Below are 27723 nucleotides of genomic sequence, written 5' to 3' on the forward strand. Positions count from 1 at the left end.
TCAGTTTATTGCTTCCCTTCTAGTCTTGTTTGTACAAAAGCATTTTAACTTTATAATCAAAATTATCTATTTTTTGTTCAATGATGAATTCCAGTTCTTTGGCCATAAATGCCTTCTCCACAGATCAGAGGAGGTAAACTATCCTTTGTTGTTCTTTTTTGCTTATAATATTACTGTGAATAAATCATAAACCCATTCCAACCTTTTTGATATATGGTGTTAAGTGTGGGTCCATGCCTAGTTTCTGCCATACTAGTTTCCATTTTTCCCAGCAGTTTTTATCCTTATCTATTAATTATACTAGTTATCCCCAGTATCCTTTCCTCTTCCTCTTACAGAGAAACATCCCACACAGCATAGTATTTTTTTTATTTCAATTTTTCAACTTACATGTAAAGCGATAGTTTTCAACATTTATTTTTGTAAGATTTTGAATTCCAAATTTTTTTATTTCTCCCTCTTTTACCTTCACCCTTGCCAAAATAGCAAGCAATCTGTATAGGTATTATAACATAGTATTTTTTTTAAGAGGAAAAAAAATCACAAGAGATGCATTGAAAATGTCTGCTGAAACACATTCACAAAGTGGGGAAAGAGTTGGGAGTATCTTCTATCATTTTATTATATTCACTTCTGATTGGTCCCAGAATATAATCTTTCCTGGGACGACATATCTAAGCAAAATGAACGCGCCCAACTTGGAATCCCAGTAATTCTCCAACTAGTGATACATTCCATGAATGCGCCCGTCCAGCTGCTAAACTGGGACAAAGATTACAAAGTTTTGGAAAGCCCTACAAGGAAAACAAATCTGTAGGAACTTAGGGTTTCCCACTGCAGCATTCTCCCAAACTAACCACTTTTGCCACAGTGTTTCTGCAATCCCAAAAGGATGCCCACCATGACCAGCCTTACAGCCCCTACTCTTAAGATCCTCCTGTAATGTCTATGACCAGAAATGGAAACAGAAACAACTTGGGGCTGGTCTGACTCTTTTTAGGTAGACTTTAGAAACAGAGAGGCCTTGTAGCTTTAAATGCTGGGATCTCTGTCACTGAATGTGACCTGAAAAGCAAGATTGTTTTCAAAGGAATTCTTCTGCCTTTGAGGGAGGGAAGTCTCCCATCTGGTCTTAAGATCTGACAGCCACTAGGAAAGCTGCTAGGGGCCAAAGTTGGACTGGACTGTGACCTATGGACACCGTAATGCTGTTCCTCTGCCTCCCCCCTCTTCCGACAGGCTGCATGGGCCCGTTTGGGCCCTTTTGCAAGGAATGATAGCTATGCAATAGCAAAGTTCCCATGGTGACATGCCATGGACGGTTTTATAAGGCCTGGTGGAATTTGCTTTCCCAGTGTACCCACTACTGCTACCTGGGGAATTTGTGGGGCTGGGGGCGGGGAAAACAACCATCCTCAATTCCACCCTTAGTACCTAGATTGATCATGGAACATTTAAGAATTTAGCAGTGATAAAAGACTTCATGGGCTTATTTTAGTGTGGGGAAAAGTCAGGTTCAAAGACGTGGTTTTGAAAATTTAAACTAGTGGGAAGTTTTTAAAACAATATGTGAAATTACCAAACAGTCTATAGCAACCAAAGATAGTTCCTTTTTGGTCTCTGGAACAAAGTCAGCAGGGAATAGCTTTGATTTCCCCTTTTGAGTCAGAAGTGGTTTGGTGTCATGGAAATTTGGGCTTCCAGAACCAAGACCACCTCAGGCATACGAGCTGTGCAGCACCTGTGCCAGACCCTGCGCAAACATCTCATTTAATCTTCACAACCACCAGGGAAAGTTGAGGAAACTGAATTGGAGGCTCAGCGACAGGTTGGTGAATATTTGCCTGAGGTTGGACTTGAGCAGCCTTTCTGACTCCAAGCCTGGTGCTCTAATCACTGCTCCACCTACGGTATCCACGGTCTGGTCACACACTTAGAAAAATCAATACCACTGATGTCCTTCAACACTTACAATTATGTTTTAATGCGATTCTGCTTCTTGTGGATTTGTTCTTTAGTCAGTCGCGGAGATGACAACTTGCCCAGGCAATCTCCTCCCTTAGGGAATGCCAGATGCTGATAAAATAGCTGGTTCAGTTCCTATCCCGATATCCAGCCAGATGCTGTCAGGACACTGAAGCCTGAAACCATCACCGACTGTGGGCTATTAATCCCTCCCGGCTCTGTGGAAATTGTGCATCTGAGGAGCTGGAAGGAGCTACCTGGAGAGGGGGAGTCCTTCCTTGCTGGATGTCTTTAAGGCAGAAGCTAGACAACCATTTGTAAAGCATGGAATCATTTTGGAAATAGGTAGGACTAGAGAACCATGGCCATCTCAAAACTGTGACTTCTGTTAAGAAACTTACTGTAGCCCAAGCTGGAATGTCTGTAACATTTATTTATGGCCTGTTTGTCAAGTTCCCAAGTCATGGGTGCCCTTGCTTCCCTTCTAAAATTACTGACAAATCTAAATTGGGTTTCATTGTAGGCAAGTGGGGAGAGCTGCAGGTGCCCCTGAGAGGTTTCAACAATGCAGAGCCCTTTCCCCTCAAGAGATGCTGAGGAAGGCAGAACAGAGCACGGGCCAGCTCTTAAACATCTCATCTAATTCTGAATACAGAACATTCTCCTGAGTCAACAGAGGTGAACATATGGATGTTTATCTTTGAAATGTACTTTTATGCCTGTCCTTGATGCTAGGGGACAGGCCTATATTTTACATCCAATAATAAAGCCACTCTGTGACCAATAATGAGTAGAACTGATCAGCACCTTGGTCTTCCCATCTGGCAGGCACTCACTGCTTTTCCTTACATAGGAAGTAGTTTTATAGGTTCTTTCTGACTTAAGAATTACTGAGCACCTCAAACATTCAACTACCTAGATAAAAGTAAGATGTACTTTAAACCTCACCCTGTGCAGAATGAGTGTCATCACATCCCCGGGGTGTGTAAGCAAATGGGCAATGAATTAGTGAGAGCTGATACTGTCAGGGTATTTCACTCTTAACCTTCACAATGGGTAATTAAAATTCCACAGGCATACCAAGTGTGGGCACCCTGTGGGCTGGATCCTTACAAGGCATAGGGGTGTTGCCACTGGCTGGTGTACCCACTTTAGTTTGACCAGTTCAGGAGAAGGCTGTTGGGGAAAAGCCTTAAGATGGAAAAAAGGAATAGAATTCACAAATCACTGAAAAAACTGAGAAGGAAATTTGACAATTCAAGGTCTGTGTAAACAATTCTTATCCCCACACAGAACATAAATGAACCATTAAACAATAAATATCACTATCAAATCACCTTGAGTATCATATACTTTATTTTTGTACATTATACAGAAAAAAATACCATCTGTTCTCCTGGAAAAATCCTGATAGTCCTAACTACTTTCTGATGCTCTGTAAATCATTTGAAATATGCATTAGGAGTTACAGGAATGAGTGAAAATCTTCCCAAGTCTAATATTCAAAAACATTGTTAAGGTGGTATTATAAACCAGGGTTTTCTCTTAAAATCCCAGCTTCAGGTAAGAGCTCACAGTTTAAATTTTAATGTGTGGCTTTGAGACTGGTTCTTTGGAGCCAGCCTTCCCCAGCCCCATTCCATCCTCTTTATGAAAAGAATTAACCCATCGCTGCTTTAATTCCTAACCCTAAGAATTGGGGAAATTTTTCTCCTTTTTGAAATGAACAAAGCCCAACCCTAGTCAACTGAATATTAAACAAAATCTCCATACTCAATTATACCAAAAAAAGACATAAAACACCCCTATAAATCACAGGGAAAACTGATTTAAAAGCTAGTACCATTTAATTTCAAGAAATCCAAAAAGTGACATTCCATTTTCCTTTGGTCCCACAGAAGTTTGAAAAGTGGAGAGGAAGATGGCCCATAAAATTCTTCATGCCTTTTCCACCTCCCGCTCATGAATCTTCTGCTTACCATCAACTTACTAATTTGATATCCTTTTGGGATAGTGAGCCCATATCCTTTATTGACTTAGAATCTGATTTGACTTTTTACATCAAGTTCTTTTAGTAAAGAACTCTAGGATCTCTGCCTTAGTCACAGTATCTGCCCAGACTGGGGCTCCAGTTCTGGGAAAAAGCCACTATTTCTAAAGTCCTGGCAAATTGTGAGTTTGCTGAACCTGTGCCCCCACCAAATCCATGTAACTAATCTGTGATCAGAATGGTGGGCCTACAAAAGGGGACAACTTGAAAGATCCAGGATTGAAATTTCACTAAGACACTTCTCCCCAAAAGGCACAAAGACTATGTCCTTGGGCCCCCCTAAAAAATAAGAGCCTCAGGAAACACTCCATCTCTAGTGCTGGATGGGAGTCGGGACAAACAGCTTAAGTCTTTATTCAAATGATGTCTTCCATTATCCAGAAGCCTTCGGTATATTTTTTTTAGCAAACCACTCATCACTTTTGTCTGCTGCCATTGCCTATCCAAAGAGAATCGAGGGAAAATGGTAGTTAAAATGGAGGGAAAAATACCTGGACTGGCACAAAGGGCTCCCCAGCTGAGAAGTGGGGCTGTTAGAGCAGGAGTGACTGGCCGAAGGGGCTAAGTGCTATTACTGGCCACCCCACACTGCCAGCTCCCAAGACACAGGAAGCATAATGGAAAGAGCAGCAAATTAAAAACCAGACACTAACCACTGTGTAATTATTTTGACCAAACTGGGCCTCAGAGAATAGGGAGAAAATATACCCCTCTCCCTGATTTGCAGAGATGGGAGACTACAGACGAGGAACACAGAATATACTTTAGATTCAACTGATAGAAGTTTGGTTTGTTGAACTCATTTTTCCTCAGAGATGGCTCTCTGGGAAAGGAAAAGGAAATGAGTTATCTGAAAATGATAAAATGCCAATAAGTATTAAAAATACCAACTCAACCTCTTGTTCTCCTCCCTTAAATCAAGTCAATAATAAGGCACCTACTATGTGCCAAGCATTGTGTAGGAGCTGGAAATGCAAAGAAAGGCAAAGTCAATTCCTGCTGTCTTCAAGAAGACAGCAGACAAATGCTATGAATGTCCAAGCTCTGGATAGGATAAACTGGACATAAACAGAGGAAGGTCAAGGTGCTCCAGTGAAGGAAACTGGGAAAGGATTCCAGGACAAAGGATCTGAGCTGGGGTTTAAAAGGAAAGCAGGAGGCAGAAAGGAGCAAACAGAGCAAGGTAGGTTTGGGGGACACTGAGAAAAAATGGCCTTAAAGCTCAATAATGAAAAACTTTCTGTAATATGGACCAAGCCTGGAAAAAATCCCTTGCTGGCATCTTCCACATTGGTAGCTTGCTGTTACCCCAATAAAGCAACAGACCTGGCTCTCTCCGGCCCCCAAAGGCATGGTTTTCCAAGTCAGAATCAGAGCCCCCTAGCACAAGTCACTCCATCCCAATCCAAGGTATTCCAGGACAAGGGGAACAAAAAAGGACACGTATTCAGAAAATAAACAAGACTCACATCATCCAACAATTTGTTCCCATTTGGATCCATCTTGGAAAGTTCTCGAAATGCTTCATCGCCCACAAAACAAATTTCATGTCCGTCCTAAACAGGACAACAAAGGGTCAGAGTCCGGGCCTAAGGCAGCTCGCTGCCCCAGCCCGCTCACGGGCTCCTCCTTACCGGGTCAGCCAGAATGACCACCTGGACCGTCGCTTTCCCAGGTGTATCCAGACTAACGAGAGGGGTCAGAATCTTTTGGTTCTCCTTTTTCATCAGTGCTTCTATGTCTGGTAACTTAGGAAACAGAGACAGAGGCTTGGGGTCAGGAGCTGCTCCCTGCCAGCCTCTGCCAGTCGGGGCAGGCCAATGTCAAACAGGGAGAGAACCCTGGCTCCCTTTGTTTGCTTTTGGTATCTCAGCTGGGAGAGGTGGCCAAGAAGGGGCGCGCTCAGCAGCCCCCTGGGAACGTGGGGCTGAGGGGTGTGGCAGGGTTCAGGGCAATGTTCACCACCAAAGACCAAACAGGAGTGAGCCAGAACCACCCAGTCACTCAGAGAGGGGGGAGAGAGCAGGGGTGGGGGGAGATGGGACGGGGGGAGAGGGCGGAGGCCAAGTAGGGCTGTCAAGGCCTGGAGCAGGGCCGATGAGAACGGGTTACCTCTCTCTTGGGGCAGGAGAAAGCAATCCTCCCAAAGGCCGTCCCATGATCCACGGCTCCCTTGATGCCCTGTAACTCCAGCTTGCACTGAAAGGAACCCAGAAGCGGCCATTTAGGGGCCAGCTCGAGCCTCCCCAGTCAGCAGGGGGCCCAGCCCGGCGCTCACCTGGCTGTCTGCGTAGCCCAGCAGAGCCCGCTGGTGCTCCTCGTCCCTCTCATACACCGTCATGCCCAGCAGGTCCGACCAGTAGTGCAGGGACGTGCCCAGGTTGGACACGGCCAAGGTCACTTTCAGCACAGGGTCTGCGGGTCAGAAACAACTCCACTTGCGCATTCGTGCCTTCTCGTGCCTCGCTGATTAAGCCCCGGCCTAATCACCCACCTTCATCTCACCAAGGGTTTGTGGGGATGTGTTCACCAGCCATGAGAACAACAGAACCCTGAGTAGGGGCCTGATCCCCCAGGGCTCCCTGAGGGAAGACCTCCAGAACAACGGGGAACGCAGTACTGGAGGGTTAGGATTAGGGTTAGGGATGGGGAGGAGGAGGCCGGAGGTCAGGGAGCCCCTTCCATCAGACCCTATGAAAGGAGCTACAATCTGACTTTGCGACAGGTCCTCAAGGACTCCGGCTCTTTTGCAGGTGTTTAACTTGGTGGACTGGCACTAACCAGCTCTACTCACAAGGCAAAAGACAGCTGACAGGGCAAGTGGGCACCCAGACCCTCCCAGCGCTCCAGATTCTGGCTTCGTTCCAGCCTCAAGAGCTTGGAGGTGGCAAGGCTGAGAAGGGACAGAAGTGCCTCCTGAGACACTTGGAGACAGCCCGGCTCCGGAGGAGAGGAGCCAGGGGGCAGAAATCACCCCCTGTGCCCGACCTGCTGAGAAGCCTTCTTCCCTTTGCGTTTGGCCCTCGGGGGGCAGGAGGGCACTGCCCAGTAAGTACCTGATGGGGGCTGACTGTGGTTCTTTAAATAGAACTTATATCCTCCGGGGGCTTCGGTTTCGAAAAGTCCCTCGGCGATCTCCCGCAGTGGCCACTCGGCCTCCTTGGCCTTGGAGACGGCCTGGCTGGAGACCAGGGTGAGGCCCTGGGACAAAAGCATACCAGAGTGACTCTACCTGATGGCCAGGCTGATAAGAGGCTCATTTCACCTCCAGAGCAAGATAAGGCTCAACCCTGTGACTTCATCTCAGCTCAGTTCCCCTTCTGATCAGCAGCAACCAGGGGGAATTTCCCAGAAGATAAGTTCTGGTCAATCCCAGGGAAGAGACCTGGAGAAGACAGCGCATCTCCCCACCAAGATGTAAGATAAGCCGTCCATTGCCGATGTCCTCTCAGAACTCCCTGAGAAATGGTCCCCCCGCCTTGCATAGTCGGCTCCCCTCTGAACCCAGAAGCAGACCCCTCCCGAGGCGTCTGGCGTGGTCACAAGTCAGGAATCCCTGCCTCGGACAGCCCTGTGTGTCAGTGGCGATTTGGCCGCCAATCAGGGCCATGGGCAGTTCCCTAGGACACTAGCAGAGGCCTTCACTCGCCCTCCCCGGCCTCTTATCCCCCTCCCCAGGTTCTCTCCTGGGCCCCTACTCTTCCCCTGGTGACCGCCCCAGAGTCACTGTGAGCGGGTGGAGACGATGCTCGGTGCCAGCTCCTCCCGTACACAGGCACTCAGGCTACACAGGAACTCGTTCCCACCCCCAAACCCTCCAAAGTTCTGTCGCTTGGGACCAAGGGGGTGGGGCGCTCTCTCAAGGCCCCTCCCCTCTGCCCAGGACAGACCTCTGAGCAGGAGTAATGAAGGCTCCTGGGGAAAGCCAGAGGCACAGAAAGGTGAAGAGCACCTTGATGACCCTCCTTCCTTACAAGTGCATGCTTTTATGATTATAATCAGGACCCGATGCTTCCTTTACTCCATGTACTACTGGGTACTGGGCCTGGAGCAGAGGCCTTTGGGGGAGCATTCACAGACAGAAGGAGTCATCCCTCACTGTGGGAAGCAGCATGCTGGTCAGCCAGGGGCCATCCAAAGGTGCGCCCTGCTACCTGGGGAGTCCCTGGAAACCCCTCCCTGCCCCCAAACCCAAAGATTTTACTGCAGAGCCTGGATGCAAAGCAGTGGGGGCTCCCACTGGGGGATGGACAGCACTAAATGGCTGCTAAGGCCGGACAACTCTGAGTCTGTGAAATGCCTCAAGCCATTACCCCTCCACGCTGCCCAGCTTCAAGGAAGGCGGGTGGGGAAGCTGGCCTCCTTCTCGACCCTAAAGTCCGGATCTCTCCACAGTGTCCGTGGCTGTGCCCCAGACCTGGCAGGTCTTCCTATTCACCTGTTCCTTTAAGGCTCAGTGTGGGTGCCATCTTTCCTCTCTGAAGCTCTCCTGATTCCCCCTGGCTGCTAGAGTCCTTGTGTCAGACATTACACTTGCTGACTGACTACAGAGGGGGTAGCGAGGGGGAGAGAAAAGAGCTGGAGCAGGAAAAGGGCTTAGGAAGGTCTGGGGGCACAGTACAGGTAACGTACAGGTGTGCTGCCCAAAGTATTATGGAGGGTTCCCCCTTACAGCCAATCTCCAACCCTTTTCTCTCTTTCCCCACCTCCTCCTGAGCTGGGGGCAGGGACACTGATCCAGGTGGATATGATCTGTCATGATCCTTACCAGGAAGTCATTGCCGAGTCGGTAGTCACCGATGCCGTAATTGTAGGTCAGCTCCGCAACAAAGTGACTATCTTCAGGCCCATAGCCCACCATGGTTTTACTCCACTTCCCATCATAAGGCCTGGAAGCAAAGCCAAAGAACAGTGACAACAGGAAAATCTTCCTCCAGCCTCCAGGAAGCCAGTAGCTATGGCACAGAAAGGGCTCCTGGGAAGGCCCAGATGTGAGCCCTATGGATCCAAGAAAAGCACCTGACTTTTTTTTTTTTTTTATATTTTATTTAACAATAACTTTATATTGACAGAATCCATGCCAGGGTAATTTTTTTTACAACATTATCCCTTGCACTCGTTTCTGTTCTGATTTTTCCCCTCCCTCCCCTAGATGGCAAGCAGTCCTTTATATGTTGGATATGTTGCAGTATATCCTAGATACAATATATGTTTTTAGAACCGAACAGTTCTCTTGTTGCACAGGGAGAATTGGATTCAGAAGGTAAAAATAACCCGGAAGAAAAACAAAAATGCAAATAGTTCACATTCGTTTCCCAGTGTTCCTTCTTTGGGTGTAGCTGCTTTTGTCCATCATTTATCAATTGAAACTCAGGTCTCTTTGTCAAAGAAATCCACTTCCATCAGAATGCATCCTCATACAATATCGTTGTCGAAGTGTATAATGATCTCCTGGTTCTGCTCATTTCACTTAGCATCAGTTCATGTAAGTCTCTCCAAGCCTCTCTGTATTCACCCTGCTGGTCATTTCTTACAGAACAATAATATCCCATAACATTCACACACCACAATTTATCCAGCCATTCTCCAATTGATGGGCATCCATTCATTTTCCAGTTTTTAGCCACTACAAACAGGGCTGCTACAAACATTTTGGCACATACAGGTCCCTTTCCCTTCTTTAGTATTTCTTTGGGATATAAGCCCAATAGAAACACTGCTGGATCAAAGGGTATGCACAATTTGATAACTTTTTGGGCATAATTCCAGATTGCTCTCCAGAATGGTTGGATTCGTTCACAATTCCACCAACAATGCATCAGTGTCCCAGTTTTCCCGGATCCCCTCCAACATTCATTATTTTTTCCTGTCATCTTAGCCAATCTGACAAGTGTGTAGTGGTATCTCAGAGTTGTCTTAATTTGCATTTCTCTGATCAATAATGATTTGTAATACTCTTTCATATGAGTGGTAATAGTTTCAATTTCATCATCTGAAAATTGTCTGTTCATATCCTTTGACCATTTATCAATTGGAGAATGGCTTGATTTCTTATAAATTTGAGTCAGTTCTCTATATATTTTGGAAATGAGGCCTTTATCAGAACCTTTAACTGTGAAGATGTTTTCCCAGTTTGTTGCTTCCCTTCTAATCTTGTTTGCATTAGTTTTGTTTGTACAAAGGAAAAGCACCTGATTTTAAAAGTGCTGGATTTCTAACATGGTTAAGTAAGCCTCCAGCACCACTTGAAGATTTTGCCTTTTAAAGCTGTGGCCACTGGGACAGAAATTTCAAAATTTAGCATTTTGAGCCATTGGCTCGTTACCCAGCTCCAAAAGATGCTCAGTGGTCAGCGCTGGGTCTACCAAGGGCTTACTTGTACATTTCCATAAAAACTGGTCACTTTGAGGAGTGTTTTCTACTTATTCATTCAAGTGACAACTTTGCAAAGATGGAGAAATGGAGGCCCACAGTGACCTAAGGAATATGTAGCAGAGCCGGGTCTGACAAGCTCAAGGTCCTTTGCCCTCAAATACAGGGATCTTTCTACATCTTCATGACTCACCCTAAAAGTCATGTTCCACACTCTTTGGTCCCGCCCTGTTCCTTACTACAACAGTCCAAGCCTATGGACTGGCTGCTTCCTGGTCCAGAATGTCCGCCTTCTTTTACTGGCTCAGACTCCCTGCTTTCCCTCAAGGCTTATGGGAGGGGACAGAGGACAGTATCCCCTTAACAAGCCCTCAGTGGCTAGTGCCGTCCCCAACTCTTCTTGTATCTGTTTTGCGCGCGCGCACACACACGCGCACACACACGCGCGCACACACACACACACACACCCTGACCAGACTGTGAGGGCCAGGATGGCTTCCCTGCAGAGAACACAGCACACACCGAGTGCTTGCTTACTGCCTGAATGCAACGCCAAATTCCCGTCACAGCTCAGCTCAAACAGCAGCGTGGATCAACAGGGACAGAAACAAAAACCATCTGAGGGCATCAGAAGAAGCAAGACTTCAATGGACTTCAAATGCTTAGTGTCTGACCCTTACATTTGATCCTGAGGTGACAGAACAGGGGTTCCTAACTTCTGTCCCTAAAAATTTTGATAACTTTTAATAAAACTGATTTCTTTTGTAACCCCATATATTTTATTTCATGCATTTAAAGCCAGGATGAGGAAAAGGGTCTCTAGGCTTCATCAGGCTGCTGCCACAGGGGTCTAGGTCACAAAGTGAAGAATCCTTGACATAAGAAACTACTAAAAACTTCTGAACAGGAAGTGACATTATTGGGTGTGGAGTGAATGCTGCATACAGCGTTAGACTTGGTTGGTGTGCGGCTCTCCGAGAAGGGGGAGGGACACACTGGGAAATACAAACACATAGAAAAGTGACCTACCCATTACAGGAAGCCTTGCAGCCTTCCTCGAATTCCTCGTGCCGCAGGATCTGTAAGGAAGTGAGTGTCAGCTGCCCTGCTGTGTGGCCAAAGGTCCGCCCGGACCACCGTCACCGGAGGACTCCACTGCTTCTATCTCAGTCCCAAAGCAGCGTCCCCTCTGGCTGAACTCTTCTGCTTGGATAGTGGCCCAAGGGCAGGGGGGATAACGAGGATTCAAGGCCACCAGAGTGGGGAGGGGAAAAGTGGGTGGCATCCTTCTTTGGATAACTGCTCACTTGTGGGCACATACATGCCCTGTGCAGGAGACGGGGTAGCCATTCTTTCAATCTTGCCATCAGGAGGTAGATGGGAAGGGCACTGGCCCGCAAAGAAGGCGAGAACAGTCTGGGTGGGGCTGGGGCTCCAGCAGGGCTCTGCACAAGGGCTGAGAACCAGACTGGGGGCCAGTTAGTGCACAAACAGGCATGATACCAGTTAGCGTGAGGACAGGGAGCAAAGAGAGCTTGGGGGAAGGGCATTCCCTCTGGCTGCATTAGGGGACACCTTGGGGGCAGGGCCAGCCTGGGACAGGGAGGCGGCACAGACTGCACGGAGACTAAGAACAAGGAATGAGGCTCGGAGACGGGCCTTCGTTCCCTGTCCTCTGATGGCCTCATGTGGCAGAAGGCGACTCTGCATCCCTGAAGCCGGCGGGAGGGGTCCTGCTCAGGGAGTGGGCCGGCCCTGCGGGCAGCACCAGGGAAGCGCCAAGATCCTATCACAGCCTGGCCCGAGACAACAGCCCTTGGGGGCCCACAGCATGGGGAGGGCCTCCAAGGGGAAGAGCCGCTGACGGCTTCCCAGTGCTCCTCATCCCAAGCTAAGGAGATCACTTGGCTCTGGGGACTCGCTGAGGGGAGGGGGGAGGCAGGGGCCCATGAGGAAGCTGAGAATCCCGGGGAAGAGGACTTGGGCCTTTTGGGTCCTACAGTGACCTTGGGGGTGGGGGACACAGGGGAGAGAACAAGACTGAGGTTTGGAGCCAGGATGACAGACCCAGAGCTAGGGGGAGGGGAAGCTTCGGGAGGAGGTCGCCCATTTTGGACAGGGGGGAGTTTTCTCTGGTCCAATTGTGCCTGACTTTCACCACCTGTTTCGGGCACACTCCCTGGCCTCTGATCCAGGCGGGGTGCCTGCCAGGCAGAGGGAGACCCAGTGTCCTGTGAGTGACCCTCCCCAGTCCCTTGTTTTGGCCTAGCCGTGGTAAGCTGGGTCCAGGCCCCGCCCCAGACTCTGTTATCCCGATGCACGGCCGGCTTGGTTTCCCATTTTCCCAGACAGAATCCCAAAGGCGGCCCGGACGTCTCCCCCCGGAAGTCCCCCATTTCCCTGGGCCTGTTTCAGAGGGAACTCCCACTCCTGCGGCAGCGCGCACTAGGCGTGGAGGTGAGGTCACAGGGACAGCGTGGGGGAACAAGGAAACAGCAGGACACACAATTACTTGTCTGGAGCCAGAGTTTGCTCACCTCCAGGCCACAGCACAAAGCCGGGCTGTCCTCCTCTGCCCCGGGCTGAGGAGTTGGAGCTTGTTCTCACCAAGGTCAGACCCTCCTCCTCCTCCTCTCCAGGCTCTCCCCATCCACAGCAGACCGGAGGCAGGGCCTCCCCTACTCCATGCTGAGAAAACCTTTACCCGATCCTACCATTACCAGCCAATAGCTCCTCCCCTTCCCTATTAAGCTGTTTCGGAGTCCGCGTGCCCAATCGTCCCTTCACAGCGTTCAGACCCGCCGCCCCGATGGTTCTCCCAAAGGAGGTCACCTAAACTCCTGAATTCCAGGGCTTTCTCAACTTCCCCCGACTCCCAGGACCTGCGCCTCTGCCTCTCCTCTGTCATCTCCCTTTCTGGACTGTCCGTGGGGATGTTCCCCCATCTCTGGGCCCTCTTCTTCCCTCGAGTCCGTGATCACCTCCCTGTAGATGACTCCCAGGAGCCTGCAGGGGGTCTAGCTTCCTGAATCATCTGTCCTAGATGGAGGCCCTTCGCCCCAAAGCCCCTCCACCCAAGTCACCCAGGGTCATGACCTCCGAACATGGTTCTCCAAGGGTCAGAAAGGGCAAAGGGCGGCTTCCAGCCCCACAGACGCTCCCCAGCTTCCGGTAAAGCAGCCCGCCACGTTCCGCCCGCACTCCCTCAGTCGCGGGTTTGTCACTTCTCCCCCACAGCTCTGGGCTCCGTCCCCAGTTGAGGCCCGTTTCACTACAGCCTTCCTCTGTACCAAAAGGACAGACCTGCTCCTGACCCCAGGACACAGCCCACAGCCCAGCGCCTTGGAGCCCTACAATCTGGCCGGAATCCCCCCTTCCGGACGCAGCCCCCAAGGGCGGCTGCCCCGCCATTTACTCAGTCTTTCGGTGCCTGGAACGCTCCCAAGTGCAAACCTCCCAAACCTTCCAGGACTTTAGCGATCGCTAATATTGTTCTCTAACCACTAGCTTCTCGCATGTTAGCGACGGCAGCGGTTAGCACCGACAGAGCTCGGCGAGAGCTGCAAAATGCGACCCCATTTTGTTCTTTTTTCGAGGTCAGGAGACGTGACTAAGGTCACACAGTCAAAACCTGGGACAGGGGCCTCAAAGCGCCCTAAGTGCGGGACTTTATGCCCGGGCAAACCACGTGGGTGCTGAGGGTCTCAGCTTCACGGTCTGTAAAAGGGGTGGGGCAGGATTTGTTCTGTTGCTCCAGATCTGCGCCCCCTCCTCTGGGGGCCTCGAAGGGCAAAGATGACAGCGACCTCGGCCACGCCCCTCCTCACGATGCCCAGCGAGCCTGGGGGCGACTCCCGCCTGCGCCCGGCCCCACCTTCTGACCCCGCCTAATCCGCTTCTCTAACCGGTTCTCAGTTTCCTCTTCTGTAAGATATGGGGTCCCTAGCAGAGGTTGGGTTAGAGGTCACTAATTTTCCCCGAGCCTCAGTTTCCCTATCTGCAAAATGAGGGGGTTGAGGCCTCGGGGGTCCCTCCCAGGGCCCGAGGGACCCGAGGGCGGGTCTGACCGCTTACTAGTTGCCCTGCAGGCCTCACGGGCGCGCTCGAGGACCGACACTAGAGGTGGGATGAGGGGGCCTCCCCCGCCCCGTCACCTTCATTCCCAGCAGGTCCCGGTAGAAGCGTGTAGTCTGGAAGCGGTTGCCCACTTTGAAAACGAAATGCAGCGCGCGGCGCGAGCCCATCACCACGGCCGCCTCCGCCATCCCAGGGACTTCTTCTGGAGCAGTGGGCGTGCCTCCTTCCGGCGCGCGCTGATGACGGAGACGTCACCAACGCCGGCGCGTCCGTGACGTCAGCGCAAAGATGGCGGCCCTCGGGCTATCCCGTGGTTGGGGGTACCGAGCGCTGCTGCTCGCTGCGGGGCCGGTCTGGGGCGGGGGTACGCGGCGCGGGGTACGGGCCCTGAGGCGGAGGCCTGTGAGGGTGCTGAGCCCCGGCCAGGGACCGGCGGGGACGGTGGCGAAGCCGGAGCCGGAGCAGCGAAGGAGGGAGAGCCCAGGCTCGGGCCGGGAGCTGAAGCCGGAGCCGGAGCAGCGAAGGAGGGAGAGCCCAGGCTCGGGCCGGGAGCTGAAGCCGGAGCCGGAGCGGCGGAAGAGGGAGAGCCCAGGCTCGGGCCGGGAGCTGAAGCCGGAGCCGCGGGCAAGCTCCGGAGCGTGGGAGGAGTTGGGGCTGCACTACGAGCGGGCCCTTCCGGGGGACGGGAGGCTGAGGTGAGCCCCCTGCCCTCTTCTCTTCTTCCTCCTTCTCCCCTCCAGCCTTTCACCTGCTCTCTTCCGCATCCCCTTGGGGACTCCTCCTCCCCCTGTGACGCTCCCCTTCTTGCCGTGTCCCCTCTGCCCTCCCGGCCACGCTGTCCCTTCCCTGAGGCCCCAGTGCCCCTCTCCTCACCCAGTGCCGGGCCCTTGGCCGCCTCCAGCCCGCTCCCCTCCGATGCCCTCAGCCCGGCCCTGGAGGCAGTGACCAGAGATGAAGCCCCACCTCGAGCCTTCCCTCCCCTGCCCTCCCCCCTTCCCCCGCCTCCCCTTCCCTCCCCCCTTCCCCCGCCTCCCCTTCCCTCCCCCGCCTCCGGCATCTTGGGCTCCTCGTCTGTTGATTGTTCCCCTCCCCTGGAATATCACCCCACCGCGCCCCCTTCCAGCGCAGCTCTGGGCTCCGCTAATTCTGCTCCTACAGAGGCAGCGAATGCCCTTGTTGGGCCCTCGTCCGTCCTGTCGGACTCTGGGGCAGACGCGGGTGGGGCGGCCATTCCTTCGGCTCATTATACAGATGGGGACACGGAGGCAGGGTGACGGGACATGCCCAGGGTCACCGCTGGAAGCGCCTGGGGCTGGAGCGGGACTCCGGGCTTCCGGACTCCCGGCCGGGTGCTCCTGCCCTTGGTCTGCCAGCAGCGAGACCGCCCTGCTTTCAGAAAGCACCGACACCAGGCTGTCACCACGTGAAACGGCTCTCCTCTCACCAGGCCTGATTTTACTGCCGTTCAGTTCCCTTTAACGGAGTCCGCTTTACAAGTTTTTCATCAAAACACTGGAGAAAGCCGCGTATGAAACTACCCTCCCCCTCAAAGTGCAAACACTTAGAGGCTCCATGTGTAACTTTAGCAGAAGGAAGCGTTACCTTGCAGTGGGATGCTTTGGTGGGAGTAACGTGTGAGCTTCCGACGGGAGTGCAGGGAATCCTGCAGAGTAGGGAGAACTGCGGGGTGTTTTATAATTCCTGAACCTCCATTTTAAAAATCTGGACCGGGACCATCTGAGTGGGAAAAGAGCCTTTGGGGCCACCAGGTGGCGCGGTGGGCAGAGAACCAGCCCTGAAGTCAGGGGCACCCGAGTTCAAATGTGGCCTCAGACACTTAACACTTCCTGGCTGTGTGACCCTGGGCAAGTCACTGAACCCCGACTGCCTCAGCAAAAAAAGGATCCTTTCAATCATAAAAGCTCAGGAGATAATAGATTCAGAGACTGAGGGGATTCTTGCATCCCACTGGGAATGGCAGAGCTGGGATGGGAAGCCAGGTCCTCTCACGCCAAACCCGGCTCCAGAAGGGTGGATTGCAACGACTTCCACCATGTCTGGCCTCTTCTGTGGCCTCTGCCCTCCAGCCTCACCCCACGCTCCCAGGGAGCCCAGGACTCACGGGGACGGTTCTTTGTCCGTGTCTTTCTTCTCGTCCATAGCAAGGTGATGACGATCGTCAAGTCTCGGACCTTCCGAGAAAAGAAGGGCAAGATCTTGCTGGAGGGCCGGAGGCTGATTGCCGATGCCCTCAGAGCCGGCGCCGTGCCCCAGACGGTCTTCTTCAGTCGGCTGGAATACGTGAAGGAGCTTCCCGTGGACAAGCTAAAAGGGGTCAAACTCATCAAGGTGAAGTTTGATGAAATCAAGGAATGGTCTGACCTCGTAACTCCACAAGGAATAATGGGTCAGTGGCTTTGTGTGAATGTCCGTCTCAGCCTCAGGAACCGTAATAAAGCAGCACAATCAGGGCGGGAACCCAGGCCCAGAAAACGGGTCAGCTGGGGGGTGACAGGCAGGATCTGAACTCAGTTCCAAGTGATTCTTGCTTCCAAGTCACCTCTACCTGCCATATCATGCTGCCTTTCATCTTGTCCCTTAGTAGTTATTCACCAAAAGTCCTGTGACCTGATAAGGAACTGGTTCTGAGAATAGCATGTCCGTGAAAGAATTTATCTTCTTCTGCTCAAGCACCAAATAAGCTCTTTCCAATTCCTGCCCACATAGGTGCATAGAAACTAGGTTTTCAGGAGGAGGGGATAAGGTAGAACTTTTAAGAAAAGGTAAAAAGATTTTCAAACTCTGGCTACTTAGGATTTGCATGGTCCTAGGCCCCTCAGGCTTGTTTATCTCTCTTTGGTCTGAGAACACTGAGCTAGGCTGGGGGCAAAATCCCCAGAGAATACCAGGCCAGAGCACCCACATGGCCCCCCAAGGTGAGCTCTGATCTGCAGGCGATTTCCCTTCAAGGAGCTTTGCAGGCAGTCTCCTGAGGCACCTCTAGGGGGCAGGACCTTGAAGTCTTCAGTAAGGAGGTATTTGAATAAGGGAGCATCACGTGGATATTAGAAATCAGACAGCTTTATGTAGTGGGAGTCTGCTCACCATTGCACCTGCTCCAATGCCAAAGGGCAAAGCTGGGGGAGCTCCTGGTGTTCTGCCATCGGCGTGCCGGCTGGTAGGGGACGTCTCGGGCAGCTCGTTGTTCTTTGGGCCAGCAGCCGGCCAAGGAGAGTCCCGGTGTTCAGGGTGGTGAACTCCTGCTTTGTCCCCTTAGGGATTTTTGCCAAACCCGACCAGGCTAAGATGAAGTTTCCAGAGACCCAACTTCAACATTCTCTGCCCTTGTTGCTGATTTGTGACAATCTTCGTGATCCTGGAAACTTGGGGACCATCCTGAGATCTGCGGCTGGGGCAGGTTGCTGCAAGGTGCTGCTCACCAAAGGTAAGGGGCTTGTTTACCTGGAGGCTCTGACAAGCCAGGGGAGCAGCTGGCAGTGACTTTGGAGAGTAGTGACAGTAAAGGGATAAAATGCCAGTGGTAAAGGGTGACTTTGTATCTGTTTTATGGCTCTGAATTCTAGAACTTTGGGGTTTATATGTAATTTTCTGTACCAAGAACAGACTCCAGATGAGAACCAGCCTTTACAGGTTCTTCTTCTAGGGAAAGTGAAGACCCTTGGATTTAAACAGAACCCCTACCAAGTCATAAAATAACCTGAAAATCTGAAGGAACCTCAGTGACACTTAGTCCAGCTTCCTTCATTTAATAGATGAGGAAACGGCCCCTGAGAGGCCAAGTAAGCTTCCAGTGTGTCAGAAGTTGGACTTGAACGCCTGTCCTGACTCCTGAGCCAGTGCCTTTTTCAAACTGGACCATGGTGGGGGGCAGGGGGGAACGAGTGAACTGAGATATACTTGACATTTGGGAGAAACTTGTGTAGTTAAGCAGCCACATTGTCTTTAGACTGGATGTAAATTGATCTTGGGACTAGTCGCTGAGACGTGGCTAAATTGTGACCTACAAGCAAGCCTGTAATTGTGGCCCTGCTGCCACCTCAGAGATTCCCCTTGTTTTTTCCTGTTTTGTTACTTGTCCTTTTGAGGAAGAGAAATTTTTTTTTTTTGGAAGGAGAAAAACTCAAATCTCCACAAATCCCAGCTGGTGTTCAAGTTGATACTGGCTGCAGTGCAGGGGACAAAGTTCTGCTTGCTAGAATCCCAGATATCACGTTAGGAATTTAAGCACTTTTCCATCTCTTTCCCTTCTGCTCCTCCTAACTACCATCCCTTCCCCTGCCCCGACCCCCAGGACTGGGAGGCTTCAGATGCCCCAGAGGCTTGGAAAGCTCTGAGGGAAGTCAGAGCCCCATGTGACCCTGCTGGAGAACAGTCTCCTCTTGGCTGTTCTTCTACCTCTTGGGCAGACAGGAAACCCGCTTCAGCTCCACCCTCCGTTCCTCATCACATTTTTCTGACTTGCCTACTTGACATCTGATGTTGAGATGGAAAGCTTTCCAGAAATGATTGTGGAAACAAACCACCTCTGAGGTGCTACCTCAGATTCATCAGATTGGCCCAGCAAACAAAAAAGGAAGGTGATCAATGCTGGAGGCATTGTAGGAACACAGGTATGTTAACGTGCTGTTGGTAGAGCTGTGAACTGGGATTGCTTTTCTGGATTTGGAACCAGGCCCAAAAAACTATTAAGCTGCACATTCCACTTGACCCAGCACCATCGCTACTATTCCAGTTACTCATCCCAGGTAGAACAAAGAAAAAGGGAAAGGGCCCATACAAACAAAAATATTTATAACAGCTTCTTGTGATGGCAGGAAAGGGGAAAATGAAGCCAACAGAGCCATGGGAACAATTTAGACACTATTAACCACAGCATGGATACAGACAATTTTGAAAGATTTAGAACTTGGGTCAACACAGTGACCAGTCACAATTTTGAAGCATGCTGGTGCTTACCCCCTAACAGAGGCAAAGGGCTCAGAGGGCAGCTTGAGGCTTTTTTGAAAAACAAGATCAATGCAGAAATGTATTTTATGTGATTAAAAGCGGGTTTTGTTGTTATTGTTTTCTTTAAAAAAAAAAGTGAGAGGGAAAGAATGTCTGAAAGTAAAGTCAATTGAATAAAAAAGAAAGTAGCTGGGCTTGCACCCATAGTGGGCCACTAAGGAAGAGTAGGTAGAAGTGAATGCACTTATGGTAAGGTGCCTACTGCTTTCCTGCTTCCCAGTTTTCAAGGCAGGATGGGGGACTGCACTTTTTTTTTTTAGGTAGTGAATGGGAGTGAGAGGAGAGAGCAAAGAAAAGGGCCTGCCTTAGAGGCAAAGATGGGTAGGGTCAACCCCACAAAGGAATGGGCCCCCTTGTGATCGGCTTCTTTTTGTCTTTTTGTTTTTAAATAATGTTTTTTCAATCAGTAAAAATCTACTTTTATTCCTTCTCATCCCTTCATCATAAACATACGTATAGTCAGTCAAAACAAATTCCACTTTGGCCATATCCTCAAGAAATATATGTTTGTCTCGTTCAACATTCTGATTCCTTTGCCTCTTTCAGGAGGTGGTTCCATTTTGAGTCCTTTGGAATTGTGTGGTTGGTCACCGCCACTGGGCAGAGTTCCTAAATCTTCCAGAGTTGTTTGTCTTACAATATTGTGGTCATTGTATAAATTGTTCTCCTGGTTCTCCTTACTTTCCTCTACATCACACGTACTTCAAAGTATCTCTGAAACCGTCCCGTTCACCAGTTTGTATAATAGTCGTGTTCTGTTACATCCCTATACCATAATTTATTAAGGCATTCCTTGAACAAGATTCCCATTCTATGTCACTATTTTTGTACATCTTTAGAGTTTACTTTGCTTTAGTTCCCCCTTGTCATTTCTCCCTTTTCCTTTTTCCAGCAAAATATATTTTGGGATCCACCTTTTTGTGTTTTATTTTCTCCTTTGATCAATTCTAATAAGGTTCAAGTCTTAGCTGATCTCTCTCCTTTCTTTTTGTTTAGACTTAAATATGCATTCTCTAATTATTTAAGATTATTTTCCCTAACCTTTCTTTCCTTTCCTTCCTTCATCCTCTTTCAGTATATTCCTCTTCCTTCTCTATTTTTCTAAGATCATCAAAACAAAATCAAACAATTTCCAGACCTTCTGCTTAATTAGGCTCCTTTTAGAGTTCAGAGAAGCCACAAGTAATATCTCCCCATATTTAAATGTGAGAAGTTTATCCTTGTTTAGTTCTTTTGTGTACACCTTTTTATATTTCTCTTAACTCCTGTATTTGAACTTCCAAGTTTCTGTGCAGTTTTGGTCTTTTCATCAGGAATGCTTTGAAGTTGTCGATTATGAAAAACTCATTTTTTCCCTTATAGGACTATAGTCTATTTGCTGGATAAGTTATTCTTGCTGAAAGTTCCCATCTCCTGCCTTCTGAAATGTCATAGTCCAAGCTCTCTGCTTCTTTGTGGGTGGTAGCTGCTAAATCATATATGATCCCGACTGTTGCTGCTTAGTATTTGAATTCTTTTTTTCTGGCTATTTGCAGTATTTTCTCTTTGACCTGGAAATTATGAATTTTGGCTCTAAAAGTTTTTACTTTGAGGGTTTTCTTTTAGGAGTTAGATTCTATTTCTACTTTGCCTTCTGATTCTAAAACATCTGGGCAGCTTTTTTAAAAAAAATTATCTTGAAATCTTTTTTTTTTTTTTTTAATGACATAATATTCAGGTAGTCTGAGGATTTTAAATTGTTTTTCCCTGATTGGCTTTCCAGGTCAGTTGTTTTTGTTATAAGAGATACCTTATGTTTTCTTCTATTTTTTCAGGCTTTTGACTGTGTTTTAAAAACATTTCTTGTCTCATGGAGTTACGGACCTTTATTTGGTTCCTTCTAATTTTGGGCTAGTTTGATGCTTGGGCAAAGTTTTGTCATGCCAAACTCTTAATTCCTTTTCTAAATCTTTGTTTCATAGCTCTTGATTCATTTCCATTTTTTCTCCTCTTGGCCCTCATCTCATCGACAAAAACATTTTAAAACTTCATCCTTTCCAGGAGTTCTAATTGAATCTGTGTTCAACTGGTTTTGCGCGTCACCGTGTCAGCCAGTCTCTTCTGGCTTTGTAGTCATCTCAGTAACTTAAAAACTGGGATCCTTTCGTCTGCTCCTTCTTCCAGCCGGCTTCCTGACCTGGGACTCCATGTTGGGGCCGGGCTCCGAGAACCCCTGGAAGGGAGGTCCGGCCCGCTTCTGTTGCTGCATTCTTCACGTTCTCAGGAGAGCCCAGGCCCCCAAATTCTGGGGCAGAGTCTGATTGCTGCCCCTTGGTCCGAGTTCTGCCGGTTCCTGACCTGGGTTTGGCTCGAGGCAGCGACAAATGCTTCTGGACCCTGCCGGGGCCAGTCGGCTACGGCGAGAGCGACTCGGGCTTCCTCTGGGCCTGGGATTCCTGCCCCGATTCCGGACTCTGCTCCTCAGGCCCTCCCCCCTTGGGTCCCTGGCCTTGGGATTGGCCCCTGAGGAGGGCCCCCCTTCCCCCCCCGGGCAGAACCCGCACGGCTGAATTCTCCCTTTTCCTTGCAGGCTGTGTGGACGCGTGGGAGCCCAAGGTGCTCCGGGCCGGCATGGGGGCTCACTTCCAGGTGCCCATCATCAGCAACCTGGAGTGGAAGCATGTCCCCGACCACTTACCCTCCGACGCCAGGGTCCACGTGGCCGACAACTGCGGCCTGCACGCCCGGGCCCGGCGGTCCGGCGGAGCCAGCGGCCAGGGCGGGGCGTGTGACCGGCGCTTTCAGAAACATCCCAAGTACAAGGAGGAGGAGCCGCGGGAGGCCGTCGGGAACTGGCTCCCGGACCTCGAGGTCCAGAGCTACGACACGGCTTGGACAGAGGCGCCGGCGGCCATAGTGATAGGGGGGGAGACCCACGGGGTCAGCGTGGAGTCCCTGCAGCTGGCCGAGAGCACGGGGGGCAAGAGGCTGCTGATCCCCGTTGTGCCGGGCGTGGACAGCCTGAATTCGGCCATGGCGGCCAGCATCCTGCTCTTTGAGGGGAGACGGCAGCTGGGAGGTGGGGGGCCCCAGGCCGGGCTGATGGGCGGCAGCGAGGGGCCCCCCACTGCTCGGGACCTCGGGGCTCTCCAGGAGGAGTTTTCGCGCTTGAGGAGCTAGGGGGGCCGCTGGACAGTCACCTGGTCCCCACTTTGTGATTATACCTTTTCCTTAGAAGCCGCAGTGTCTCGGGGGCTCATGCTTTTCTGGAGAAAATCGGGGAGGGCATGGGCTCCGGGCGGCTTCCCCAGCCTGCCTCCCCTGCAGAGAACCAGCAGGGGGCAGCAGCAACAATGGCCGGCAAGGAGGAGCAAGCAGGCTTAAACAGGAGATCCCTGCTCGGAAGCCTGGGGGGGAGGGGGAAGGGGAGCGGGGAGGGCCATTGATCCGGGTGCCTTGGGGGGGGTGGGGCCGAGAAGCGGCCTCTGGGATCCCTTATACTAAGAAAGTTAGCCGGTGGGACAGGTGGTCCCGGAGCCCTTGTGGGCCGGGCCGGGCCCCTCCAGCAGTGGCTCACTAAAGGCTGTTGGGTTTTATTAGTGGGCCGACATCTCACCTCTGACCTGGGGTGGCCCGACAGACATGGGAGGGGAGGGGCAGGGGAGGGGGAGGCAGTGATCCCGATGCCTTCTGGGGACATGGGGCTGAGAAGCAACCTCAGGGCTCCATTATAATAAGGTAGGTGGTGGAGCAGGTGGTCCTGGAGCCCCTGTGGGCCGGGCCGGGCCATGCGGACACCCAGGAAGGCAGGGCCCCTCCAGCCACGGCTCACCGAGGGTTTTATTAGGGGGCCAACGTCTCACCTCTGACCTGGCGTGGCCCCGCAGACGCTGAGCCGGGGCGGGGAGGCCGGGCCCAGCAGCCAGGTGGGAGCTAAGCCCCGAGGGGAAGGCTTCCTTCTGGATAAGTGACGGCCCAGCCTGGGCCCTCGGGCTCGCCTAGTATGCTGGGAAGGTGTCTGCTGCCGGGGTGCCCCCCCCCCCCCCCGCGGAGCCCGCTTCTGGAGGGGCTCCTTCCCCCTGCAGCCAGCCGGCTCCCCTCGGGGTCTGTACCCTCAGGAAAGCAGGATCGTTTCCCCTTCATTTGCAACGACTCGAGCCAGTGTGCCCCGGTACTTATAACCTTCCGTCCTCCACAGGAACAAAACGAGGCAACCCGAGAATATGTCAGGGACTCGGATTACTACCCACAGGCCCCGTGTCTCCTCCCTTCCCCCAGGGGAGGGGGGTCCGGCCAAGGCAGAAGGTTGTGGGTGGTGAAGATCCTGAATCGGGGGAGTGGGAGGGTGGTCCCAGAGTTAGGGAGGATCTCGGGGTCTCACCCCCCTCCCCAAGAGGAGTGCACTTGACCAATGGGCATCTGGCCTCTGGTAGCAAGTCTTAAGTTGCCCCTTGGCAGCTGAAACCCGTGCCGCCACCTCTGCCCTGCTCAGGAACCGCTTGGTCCTTGCGTGTTCCCCTTTCTAGCTGCAGTCCTGGCGCCTGCCGTCCCCCAGTGAAGGGAGCCATGGTTCCCTTGCTCAGGCTGAGCCTCTGCAAATGGGCAGGCGTCCCTGGGGGGCACAGCAGCGTCTGCTTGTGGGCAGTGAGCGGAGGGTTCTGCCCGGGCTCTCACCTCCCAGACTGAGCAGCCGGGGCAGCTCAGGCCCCTCATGCAGGGGACCCCGGAGAGCGCAGATCCACGACAGAGAAGCATTGCCCTGCCATTGGCTAACGGAGCCAGATTGGGGGGGAGGGGGGACGGCGCACAGGAGCGGAGCACAGGTTTCTACCCCCACACAAGGCAAGAGGTTCCCTCCCCCAGCCTGCCTGTGGCCAACCCTCCTCCCCCTGGGGAGGACTCATGTATATTTAATCCGAGCCACCCGGAACAGCCGTGGCCCAGGGCTCGGGCGCCATGGAAATCGGCAGATGTTTGTCCCGGGGTGGAGAAGGGCGGGCCACGTGCCAGGATTGGGGCTCAGTGGTGGGGAGGGGCCCTTCCAACGTCCAACTGGACACAGCCTCAGGGCTGCTCTGGGTCACCTGCCACTCCCCCAGTGGCTGGGCGCCGTCCTCCCAGGGCTGGCCAACCTCCCCCCGTATGTTTAGAGAGGGGCCTTCTCCCAGCAGGGGCACGGGGGGTGGGGAACGGGCACCCGAGCTGGAGAGGCTGCAGATTTCTGGGGTGTCGGCTAGTGGGCAGCTGGTGCTCAGGGGTGCGACCCGCTCGGAGGCTTCCTGCCCACGGCCAGCTCAGCCCGGGCGAGCAAACCCGGCCTTCCTACGTGTGCTTATCCTGAACTTAGCTCTGTCTCCCGGCGGCCGGTCCCGGGGAAGGCCTCGGACTCACCTGGGGCCCTGGGCCTGGGAGGCCACGAGGCGCAGCCGGCCACGGGCCCCCGCCCTCCAGAGCTGCTCTCTCCCCGGGGGGAACCAGCACCCCAAGGTTACCTGCTCAGCGTCCCAGGTGATGCCGGAGAGGGCGAGGGCGGCCTGCTCTGGGCCGTTCAGAATGGGGCTTTGCTCAGGAAATCCCAAACCGCCGAACAACCGGCAGGAACAGTAACCGGGGAAAACCTCTCGGACAAGTAGCAGCTCCTCATCCGCTCCATGGCAAGGAGACCGGATGCGTTAGAGAGCGACACCAGCAGCTGCTCAGCTGCCGTTACCCCGTCTCCAGCGCGGTCCGAGCGGCAGAATGTCGGGCGCTGCGGGTCCTGTACCTGCCCAGGTGCCTCGGTCTCCCCTCCGGGGCGCAAGTGTCGAAGGGAGCCCCGGAAAGAGTTTTATCTAAAACCTACCTGAAGCACGGATACCTTTATAGTAACCACGCTCCTCCTCTGCATTTACTTTCAGTGACAAAGAGCTTCTACCTCGCTGGAAAGGCTCAGAGGACTTAAATCTGTCCACAAATAGCTTCTAATCATTTTCTGCCCTTTGGAGACAGATGAATTCTTCCAAGATTTAAAAGTAGCTTTATCACTCTTAGCAAGTCGGAAGAAACTCAGCGCAGCTTCTTGCCCAACTCCCTCACTTTACAGATTTGGAAACTGAGGTTTGGAGAAATGTAGTCCCTGCTCCAGCTGACACAAGGACCAAAGAACAGCCAAGATTCCCGTCCGGTCTGTAGGGACCCAGGAAGCACAGGGGGCTTGAGCTGAAAGGTGGCGGCTTTTATCCCATCCTCCATTTCCTACCGAGGTGACCTTGATCAGTCACTCCTTTCTGAGCCTTCCTCTTTGGGGGCCTTGGACTCTCCTCCCTCTCCCTTGCTGCCTCTCATGGCGTGGATTCCAGGTGCCCCCTTCCTATTCTGGGGCCCTCTGGATGCAGCTGATAGCCCTTGTTTTTGAAATGCAGCTCCTGGATAGTCCCTGACGATCCCTGCTAAAGCAAGCGGTTTCCTGTTTTAGTGGAAAGGATCCTGCGCTTGTCTTCAGAATCACAGGCATCTCCCTTTTGAGGCATCTTCCCAAGTCCCGGCAAGCCGACAAACATTTTCTAAGCGCCCACTATGTGCCGGGCGCTGTCCAAACGGCCAGGATAGAAAGCCCCCGTGTTCAAGAAGCCCCCACCGATGGGAGTGACGGCACACAAACGTATCCTCTGAGACTGAGAGTAGCACTTTCTGGTACAGCCTAAATCAGGATGCAAAATCCTGGAGCAGAGGGACTTCTCCCCAGCCTTCACTTGGCACCGCCCACCAAAAAAGTAGACTCTTAATAAATGCTTATTGTTTGAATGTATATGTATGAATGAGTACAGGGACTATGTTTATTATTCATACCCCAGCACCTAGCATCGTGTTTGGCACATAATAGTGCTTAATAAACGCTTGCTCAGTGAACGGCTGTTGGGAGTCAACTTCTAATTCTGAAACTAGCGAGGTAGGCCGGACAAGACTTTTCAGACTCAGTTTCCTAATCTGTAAAGTGATGCTTCTACTTGCCCTAATTCTCAAGGTTATTATGAAGAGAAAACACTTTGTAAACTTTATTATATAAATGAGTTCTATTCATTACTGGAGATTCCTGATTTATTTACATTTTCTGGCGCTGAAAAAGAATAAAAAAAACCCAAAACTTCAGGGGTCAGGGAAACCTTTATCTTTCGGATTTTATTATGCCTGAAAAATAAGGATGACCCGCTGGGCCCCAGCTTAGCAGCTGATCAGCCCACACTGCCTCTTGGGAGAAGCCCAGGAAGGATCTTGTCATCTAAATGAGATTCTGCCGTCACCTGCCTCGGGCTGTATGTTTGTCCACATGTCTGGAAATACTATTTTTTTTCCTTTCACAACATCACTGAAATGGAATTGGAAATCTAGAAGCCCTCGAGAGCAGCTCCTGGTCTGCATCTAGTGGGGCGTTTTTAGTATGGGGCGCATTCTATAGCATGTGCGGAGAGGGCACGCTTGGCGATACCCTAGAAGAATAAAAGGCGTAGACATCGCTGGGGTTTTTCATGCTCAAAAATATGGAACCTCAGAGCTTAGAAGGAAATTCAGGAGGCAGCCTAGTCCAGCCTCCCTTATTTTTCAGAAATACTTGGAGGGATTCTGCTTTCCAGGCCACCCCTCCCCCACTCCCATGTCATATTGTCCCCCCTTAGGGTAAAATTCCAACCAAAATAGCCATGAAAGAAATTTACCCAGTATGATGTTTTCCACATAAAATGCTCCAAAAACAAAACAACAAACCTTTTGTTTCCTGGAAAATACTAGGTTTTACTCTCTACGCATGCGCATATGCCCCATTAACCCTAATAACAGGGCTAATAAACAGCTGCCATTTGGCCCCAAAGACAGCAGTTTTCACTCACCAGATTGCTCCAGGGAAAGCTGGAATGCAGCCCTCTTCTCCCCCCCCTCCTTTTTTTTGTCCCTGTCCAGGTCAATAAAGTGGTTCATGGAGGAAGCAAAGGAAAAACCAATCCTCCCTTAAATTACAAGCTTCAAAGGGAAGGCCCGGAGGCACCTTGGGAACCTGCAGCTCCCTGGGCTGGCAGACCCCACAGGAACTACCCCCCTTCCCCGGGGCAAGGCTGAAGAGGGACATCCTGGAGTTTTGTCTGCTCTCGACCCACTGCTTGCAGCTCTCGGGTAGTCTGGCACTGGGGGGGGGGGGCGGGGTTGGGATGGCCTTGCTCATGCTGGCATTGGGGGAGCTGGCACAGCTAACACACACATGGATTGTATGTGCGTGTGTGTAA

At 51.6% G+C, this 27723-nt stretch overlaps 2 protein-coding genes across 4 annotated transcripts; one reads left to right on the top strand and one right to left on the bottom strand.

Moving 5' to 3' along the window:
* Positions 1 to 3298: 3298 nt before the first annotated feature.
* On the bottom strand, positions 3299 to 14695 carry GLOD4 (glyoxalase domain containing 4). The gene is made up of 9 exons (XM_051992217.1): positions 14542 to 14695; positions 11417 to 11466; positions 8784 to 8904; positions 7072 to 7216; positions 6294 to 6430; positions 6128 to 6214; positions 5650 to 5763; positions 5485 to 5571; positions 3299 to 4454 (listed from the first exon to the last, which is right to left on the bottom strand). Exons 1-9 carry the CDS (start codon positions 14650 to 14652, stop codon positions 4389 to 4391), a joined length of 918 nt encoding a protein of 305 aa, XP_051848177.1. The 5' UTR covers positions 14653 to 14695; the 3' UTR covers positions 3299 to 4388.
* Positions 14696 to 14729: 34 nt separating this feature from the next.
* MRM3 (mitochondrial rRNA methyltransferase 3) lies at positions 14730 to 22708 on the top strand. 3 transcript variants are annotated; one of them, XM_051992213.1, is made up of 5 exons: positions 14730 to 15002; positions 15057 to 15159; positions 16627 to 16871; positions 17742 to 17909; positions 22062 to 22708. In XM_051992213.1, exons 1-5 carry the CDS (start codon positions 14753 to 14755, stop codon positions 22649 to 22651), a joined length of 1356 nt encoding a protein of 451 aa, XP_051848173.1. In that variant the 5' UTR covers positions 14730 to 14752; the 3' UTR covers positions 22652 to 22708. The 3 variants fall into 3 exon arrangements, with proteins under 3 accessions (XP_051848173.1, XP_051848174.1, XP_051848172.1); XM_051992214.1 differs by having other exon boundaries at positions 14730 to 14948; positions 15003 to 15159; XM_051992212.1 differs by having other exon boundaries at positions 14730 to 15159.
* Positions 22709 to 27723: the final 5015 nt, after the last annotated feature.

This window comes from Antechinus flavipes, chromosome 4, assembly GCF_016432865.1.
Source record: "Antechinus flavipes isolate AdamAnt ecotype Samford, QLD, Australia chromosome 4, AdamAnt_v2, whole genome shotgun sequence".
NCBI classification, from domain to species: domain Eukaryota; kingdom Metazoa; phylum Chordata; class Mammalia; order Dasyuromorphia; family Dasyuridae; genus Antechinus; species Antechinus flavipes.

Bases quoted from the DNA above. Each gene is read 5' to 3' on its own strand.
- GLOD4 (XM_051992217.1), bottom strand. From the start codon at position 14,652: ATGGCGGAGGCGGCCGTGGTGATGGGCTCGCGCCGCGCGCTGCATTTC. The intron at 11,467-14,541 runs GTGACGGGGCGG...ACTTCCTTACAG, and splicing joins GGGACCTGCTGGGAATGAAG to ATCCTGCGGCACGAGGAATT. The intron at 7,217-8,783 runs GTAAGGATCATG...CTTTTGTCCCAG, and splicing joins GACTCGGCAATGACTTCCTG to GGCCTCACCCTGGTCTCCAG.
- MRM3 (XM_051992212.1), top strand. From the start codon at position 14,753: ATGGCGGCCCTCGGGCTATCCCGTGGTTGGGGGTACCGAGCGCTGCTG. The intron at 15,160-16,626 runs GTGAGCCCCCTG...TCTCGTCCATAG, and splicing joins CCGGGGGACGGGAGGCTGAG to CAAGGTGATGACGATCGTCA. The intron at 16,872-17,741 runs GTCAGTGGCTTT...TTGTCCCCTTAG, and splicing joins AACTCCACAAGGAATAATGG to GGATTTTTGCCAAACCCGAC.